Here is a 7,419-nt window from a genome sequence, read left to right on the forward strand (position 1 = left end):
CATCATGAGAGGCAGAGAAGGGAAGGAAGAAGGAAAAACATGCACAGAGGATGGCAGGAGAGAGAGGAGAAAGGCGTGAAGGGGAGAGGAATATGAGAAGGAGAGAAGAGGAAAGAGAAAAATGAGACGGAAGGAAGGAGGGAAAGGGGGCAAATAGGCTGAGAAAGGAGAGCGGTGGGGACAGAGGGAACCTCTGCTGCGATGCAGGTCTGGGCAGGTCCTTAGCGGGACAGAGGTGGCTGTGGGCAGGGCGGCTGCTGGGCCGAGGGGCGGGTCTGCGCAGGTGGCCGCCCCTGGGTGGGGCGGTGGCCCAGCCCTCGGGGTATAAGTGGGAGCTGGGGCTGCGGCACCTGCAGGGACAGCTCCCTGTGCAGGTGGCAGCAGGTGCTCCGGAGCCCGGCCCCAGCATGAGCTCCTTCGACCTCCCGGTGCCCTCGCCCCCGCACTGCAGCCCCCAGTTCCCCAGCATCGGCCAGGAGCCCCCCGAGGTCAACCTGTACTACGAGAACTTCTTCCACCCGCAGGGCCTGCCCAGCCCGCAGCGGCCCCCCTCCTTCGAGGCGGGCGGCGAGTACGGGGCCACCCCCAACCCCTACCTCTGGCTCAACGGGCAGGCCATGACCCCGCAGCCCTACCTGCCGGGCCCCAACGCCAGCCCCTTCCTGCCCCAGGCCTACGGGGTGCAGCGGCAGCTGCTGCCCGGCGTGTCCGGCATGGGGGGCGGCGACCTGGGCTGGCTGCCCATCCCGTCGCAGGAGGAGCTGATGAAGCTGGTGCGGCCCCCCTACTCCTACTCGGCCCTCATCGCCATGGCCATCCACGGGGCTCCCGACAAGCGCCTCACCCTCAGCCAGATCTACCAGTACGTGGCCGACCACTTCCCCTTCTACAACAAGAGCAAGGCCGGCTGGCAGAACTCCATCCGCCACAACCTGTCGCTCAACGACTGCTTCAAGAAGGTGCCCCGCGACGAGGACGACCCAGGTAACGGGAGGCGGGGTGGCCGCTGCATCCGCAGCCCTTGGTGCCCAGGGAAGGCTCGCTGCCTTCCTCACATCCCCTTCTGGAACGTTCTAAATCTGACCGTGCCCCCCAGAACTGGGGGTGCTGAGGGGAGTCAGCGGTGAAGGAGACCCGGGGCCCTGGGGGCAGATTGGGGTTTCCATCCTGGCTGGGCCACTGCCCAGTCCATGACCTCGGGCTGGTTCGATCCCCGAGCCTCAGTTTCTCCACCTGAAAAGCAGGGATGGTAACCGTACCTCCTGCGAAGGCTTGTGGCGGGGCACGGGTCATGCACTCCAGGCTGTGGTGCCCGGGGGTGCCCCGCGGTCTGCAGCGGTGGCTGATGGGCCTGGACCCCCGGCAGCAGCTCCTCACGAGTCCTTGGGGGTGAGAGACTGACATGGAAACCCAGGGGGTCCCGGGGCTGCTGGGAAGAGACGGGGCGTTTGCTGAACAGCCACCAAGGGCCGCATTCTGCCGCCGCCCTGGTTGCATCACCTCCTTTCATCCACCGCTGCGGGGCGGCTTTCAGGAAACCCATTCTACAGATAAGGCAAGTAGCAGGCGGGAGACACCTGCCCGCTCGGCAGGATGGAGGGATTGGCTGGAATGCGGCCTGAACGCAGGCCTCTGACACCAGACTGCGGACCTGTCCTTTCAATGGTGAATTTCTCCAACCCGGAGATGTAGGGCGCGTAGAGTACTGAATACTCACGTCTCCACGCCCAGAATGAAAGTCCGCTCTGGCCCCATCGCAGGAAGCCAGGAGACAGTGCGTGGGGAGGGGGGACCAGCTCCACCACCTGGAGGCTAGCAAGGGGGCCAGTGTGTGTCCCTTCAATAGCCGGCCGTAGCCTCGGGCCCAGAGACAGACAGGCAGGCAGAGTTCAGACCTCACCTGGGGCCCTCGGACTGCCCAGTCACACACCTAGCACCTTCCTTTCCACTCAGCCTGAGGACGAAGGGCAGGTACAATGGGCCCACTTCTCAGACTAGGAAACTGAGGCTTGCCCAGAGCCCCTCAGTCAGGGAGGAGCAAAGTGGAGGCTCAAGTCCATCTTTGGAGTCCATGCCCGGGACCTTGGGGGAGCCCTGCCTTTTTTCCCAGGTATTCTCCCTCACCCCACCCTCCCCCCCGCCCCCAGGCCCCACCTCCAGTACTTGAACCTCTGACTCTGCTGTGAACAAGGTCACAGCCCCGGCCTGTCTGTCTTTGAGCTCTGAGCAGCGAGGGGTTGGGACCCTTCTCCCTTCTGTCTCCGACTTCTGTTCTCTGTCTTTCCGGGCTGTTCCCTGTGTTTTGACTTGACAGTGGGAGGAATCAGAGCAAAGCTCGGTGTCCGTCTCTCCACTCACCTCCCCCGCTTTCGTTCGCACAGGCAAAGGGAACTACTGGACCCTGGACCCCAACTGTGAGAAGATGTTCGACAATGGAAACTTCCGCAGGAAGAGGAAGAGGAAGTCGGACGTCTCGTCGGGCCCCGGGGAGAAGACGGAGAGCGGGCTCCTGGCGGGCAGCCCCAAGAGCGCAGACGCCCAGGACGTCTTGGAAGGCACCTCCCCGGGCTCCGCCGGCTCCCCCGAGCAGCGACCGTCCCCGGGGCCCCCGGGCACCCCATGCCTCAACGGCTTCCTCTCCTCCATGACGTCCTACGTGAGCGGGGCCAGTCCTGCCGGCCGCCCTGTGGCCACGCCGGGACTGAGTCCCGAGCCCACTGACAAGATGGGGCAGAACTTGGGGAACTTCAACTCCTACACCCCACTCACCAGCCTCGGCGGCCACGGGGCCGGGGGCGAATGGGCCAACCCCATGCCCACCAACGCTCTGGGCTACGGGGGCGCTGTCCTCAACCAGTTCAGCCCCCACTTCTACAACAGCATCAACACGAACAGCGCCCTCTACCCCCGGGAGGGCACCGAGGTCTAGGACTGCACAGCCCCTGAGCCACATGGACGTGCCCGAGGTCCCCGGCTGCCCAGACAGACACAGGAGGCTCAGAGCAATTCCTCCTGTTTCCGGAACCCGGTGTCAACCTTCTGTGTCACCCATACCTGGACACACACCCACAACTTGGCACTGGACATGCTGGTGCCTGAGTGACAGTCACCAAGGCGGCCCTTGGTTGAGCACTTACTATGTGCCTGGAGACGTACTAGGCTCGGAAGGCCTAGCCACGCTTACTATCTAGCTACCTTGTGGGGGTCCTATGAGGGTCCTCATTTTACAGATGAGAAAACTGGGTCATACAAACTGGTGAGTGGCAGAGCCAAGAGTCAGGTCCTGGGGGACCCCCCACTTTGGGGGCCAGTGGAGGGAGGGGTGGAGGGATTGACTGAGCAGCGAAGGAAGGTCCGGGAAAGCTGGTTGTGAAGAGCACACCCACTGCCTCTGGCCGTCCATCAGAACTTAGCACCAGCCCCGGGCACACGCCATTCTGGTCCAAGTCGTGCTGTGGCCCCAGCTTCCCTGCAGCACTCCTTCCGCCGCCACTGGAGGCGGGATGCCCAGGCCATGCCCCCTCAGAGGGGCACCATTTTCCCAGACCCGGAGACCTCCCGTAGGGCAGGGACAGGAGTGGTGCACCCCAAGCCCCCCACCCGGTGCTTCCCCACCCGCAAACCCTCGCAAAGACCAGCTCCTTGTGTGCACGTCATGGACCGGTGAGCGGGCGGCGGCTGAGCCTTCCAAGAGAAACAGGCCGGAGACCCGCTTCCCTTTCACAGCCCGAGAAGTGAGTGTCAGAACAGGCCTCGCGGAGGGCCTGCCCCCGCCAGGGTCCAGGAGCAGCTCCTGGGACTGCTCTTGCTTCCGTATGTACTTTACACGCTTCTGTATGTACTTTACACGCTTCCATATGTACTTTACACACCTGCGATCCTTCCTCACAGCACACCCTGGGAAGTGTTTTTTTGTTTTCTTATTTTCTTTTTGATTAAAACAAACCCACAGAAAACTGTGTGTGTCCCTTCCTTGTGAGTTTCCCTGTCCCTGGGCCGCTGGTCGACTCAACAGGGGCCAAGGACAGGCTGCAGCTGCGGCTTCAGGGACCGCAGGCAGAGAGAATGGGTGCAAGCTCCCTCCCTCCCACACTGGTGTGCAGACAGAGCAAAGGCCCCAAGGGAAAGAGGGGGGCTTGCAGGGATGGGGTAGGCGCGTGGAAGGAGCCCATCTATTGGACACAAACTACGGGCTGGGCATCGCCCAGTCTTGACAGCTCACATGGTCCTCATAACTGCGCTTGGGTCATTTAACCCTCCTCAGCCCCTTGAAGGGTGGGCCTGCCCGTTAACAGACGGGAAGACTGGGGGTCAGGGAGGTTGAGCAACTTGCCTGAAGTCCCCAGACTGTTTCCACCCGGGTCTTCTGACGCCTGCACCGCATCACACCGCAGTGCAGCCTCTGACGTGGCCAATGCTGCTGGTGGGCACAGCAGTACGTGGGCTCCAGGTCACCGAGGGCTGTGGGCAGGCGCTGGGCCAAGTGCCAGGCAGAGGGAGAGCTTATGTCCTCACAAGAGCACACGAGTGTGTGCACGGGCGATTCGCAGGGGTGCCTGGCGCAGTGCATGCTGGGAGTCACGAGTGGAAACTGGAGGTCTTCTAGTTAGAGTCCCCTCCTCCAATGTGCACACAGAGGGCTCAAGCCAGGGCCCCCGGCCTCCTGCACAGGCTGTGCACAGGCTGCGCACGCTGCCCCCTCATGCCCTGCAGGGCTCTCTCCCGGAAGTAGCAGAGGGGCGGTGATGACAATGACGTTAATGATGAGGACAGCAGCGCTCACTGCGGGTTCACCGTGTGCCGGGCATGTGTTAGGACTTGACCTGCCCAGTGGCATCTAATCCTCAAAACCATCCAATGCGATCAATACTGTTGTGTCCATTTTAGAGGAGAGAAACTGAGGCCCGGAGAGAGATTCTGTGACTTGAGGAAGGGACACAGCCAGGATTCAAACGCAGATTCGCGGATGCCAAGGCCGAAACTCTCATCCGCTGCACCGAGCACTGAGGAGAGCCGGACTGACCCCCGGAGACCAAATCAGGGAACCTGGGAAGAGGAAACGAGGGGCCCCCTGGAACCGCCTCCGCTTCTTTCCTGGGGAGTCCCTTGCCCCACGGAGCCTGCTTCTCCGGACCATGGAGGTGGGTGTGGGTGGGGTGGCTGAGGGAGGGAAGGGCGGAGGGGGGCCACAGTGTCAGACTGTGAGGCCTTAGAAAACTTGGGACAGGCTGATGCCTTGCTGCACAGAAGGGAAGCCTGAGTCTGGGGGAGGAGGCGACCCCATCAATGTCACCAGGGAGATGAGGTCAAAGGCAGAGTTCAATCGCAGGTCCCTGCAGCCGGGCCAGGATTTTTATCACACTTGATCCCATTGCTACCACATGTGCCCGAATGGACTCTGCAATCCCACCGTCTCCCCTGATAATGTCACTGCCTGCTCCCGACGCCCCTCCTTTGTCACGGGAGGCCTGGTGGGTGCGGGCTGGGCAGGGCCTGGGTGTGAGGGTCCCGAAGAGAGACCAGCCTCCTGGGAGGAGGTGGCCATTCAGAACCAAGGCCCACTACACTCCCGCCTCCATTCTTCTTCAGCCCAGAATGCCATGGGCATAGCCGTGAAAGGATGTCTGCTCTCTGACAACACAGAGACCCTGCCAACTCCTGTCGGTGATGCTCGGGCAGTTCCTGGTAGCAGCGCCAGGAGCTCCCGGAAAGGGCGGTGCGAGAGGCGCTTGGTCACGCTGCTGGAGCGCGGGGCCCAGCTTGAGAAGGGGGTCTCCCTGGTCAGCTTCCACGGCTGGATCTGGCCCCCCTTGTGGCTTCTCTTCCTCTGAGAAACAATGAGAGAGAGGGATGGAGAAAGGGCATGGAGGCGAGAGGTCTGGGTGCCCACCCCCTGAGAGGTCAGTTCCGTGTGCTGTGCTGGGGGGTGGACACTGCATTTGTTAGCTCCTGCAGTTTGGCGTTGCTTTGAAGACATGGTCCCCAACACCAGTAAAAGGTCTAAGGAGAGGGCTACCTGTGTGCTGGGAGCCCAGGGAGGCTGCCTGGAGGAGGTGAGGCTGGAGTCAAAGGACAGTAGAAGTCAACCAGTGCACAGAGGTCTCCAAACCACTGGTTTACACACTCATCCTCAAACCACCTACCTTCAAGCCTGCAGCCCTGGATCACAAGTCCAAGTTCTATGGGGAGGGGGCAGGGGAGTGTGCCTCAAAGCATAACATGCATGTAAAATACAGGACATTCTTCAGAGGAAAGGGCAGCAGGACTTGGTGACTGGAGCTGCCGGTGGTGGCGGTGGGGGTGGTGGTGGGGGAGCAGTAGGAGTCAAGGACTCCCCAGACTCCTGGCCCAGGAGGCCAGGCGTCCTCCAGCCCCTCCTCCCGAGGGCTTCATTTCTGTTAGCGCGGAAAGGATATTGTAAAGGCCAATTACACAGCCAAAGAGGAAATCCAAAGGCAGGCAGGGGAGAATAGAAAAGCTGTGGGCTGACGAGTGATTCATTATTGTTCTTTAAGGCAAGGAGAAGAAGAAATCATTGATCCTGGATGAAGAAATTGGGCTTGGCCGAGCCCGGGCTGTGGGAGATGAGCTGGCTCCAGAATCCCCTGGGGGCATGTGGTTGAGGAGTGAAGGGGAAGGAAGGGGGGATGGGCCACAAATACTTAGAGACATTTTGTCCGAGAATGGGGATGGGAAGACCTACAGGACTGGGTTTCACTGCTTGGGAGGGGGGAGGCATCGGCAGCACTCGGCGCTGTCCCCGCAGACGTGCCTCAGTGCCAGGCTTCATCTGCAGGGAACTCCGCCTGAGCCCATTTCTGCAGGTGAGGAAATGCGGACTGTGAGAAGAGAGCAACTGAAGGAGGTCGCACAGGCAGGAAGTGGTGGAGCGCCGCTACTTAAGCTAAACCTCAGCTCAAGGTTCCTGACTCCCAGGGGAATTCCGTCCCCTTGAACCACCTTAGTCCTGGGGGGTGTGATTTATGCCAAATAGGACCTCCCAGTGATCTAGCCACTAGTACAATGTTTGATAAATGTATATAAAAGATCCTAAGCGACCGCTCGACCGTTCAACCGTTCGACCAGTAGCTATAACGCACTCTGACCACCAAGGGGCAGACACTCAATGCACAGGCATGGAAACATGGAACAGACTGATGAATCTCAGAGGGAAGGGGGGAGAGGGGAGGGCGAGAAGAGATTAAGCAAAGATCTGATATGCATACTACAGGCCCGGTGCACAGAATTGTGCACCTGTGGGGTCCCTCAGCCTGGCCTGCAGGGATTGGGCTGAATCCATGTACCGGGCCTCCAACATCCCCCGAGGGATCCCGGATTACGAAAGGGTGCTGGCCAGGCCAAGGGACCCCACCAGTGCATGAATCCGTGCACCGGGCCTCTAGTATTTATATAATTTCC

At 61.0% G+C, this 7,419-nt stretch overlaps 1 protein-coding gene across 2 annotated transcripts; it reads left to right on the forward strand.

Annotated features, from left to right (window-relative positions):
- Positions 1-407: 407 nt before the first annotated feature.
- On the forward strand, positions 408-2,929 carry FOXI1 (forkhead box I1; the record flags this gene model as incomplete). 2 transcript variants are annotated; one of them, XM_081090661.1, is made up of 2 exons in its annotated part: positions 408-984; positions 2,382-2,929. In XM_081090661.1, 2 exons carry the CDS (start codon positions 408-410, stop codon positions 2,927-2,929), a joined length of 1,125 nt encoding a protein of 374 aa, XP_080946787.1. The 2 variants fall into 2 exon arrangements, with proteins under 2 accessions (XP_080946787.1, XP_080946788.1); XM_081090662.1 differs by having other exon boundaries at positions 2,652-2,929.
- Positions 2,930-7,419: the final 4,490 nt, after the last annotated feature.

Source organism: Myotis nattereri (genome assembly GCF_964212035.1).
Source record: "Myotis nattereri genome assembly, chromosome: 5".
In the NCBI taxonomy this organism is placed as follows: domain Eukaryota; kingdom Metazoa; phylum Chordata; class Mammalia; order Chiroptera; family Vespertilionidae; genus Myotis; species Myotis nattereri.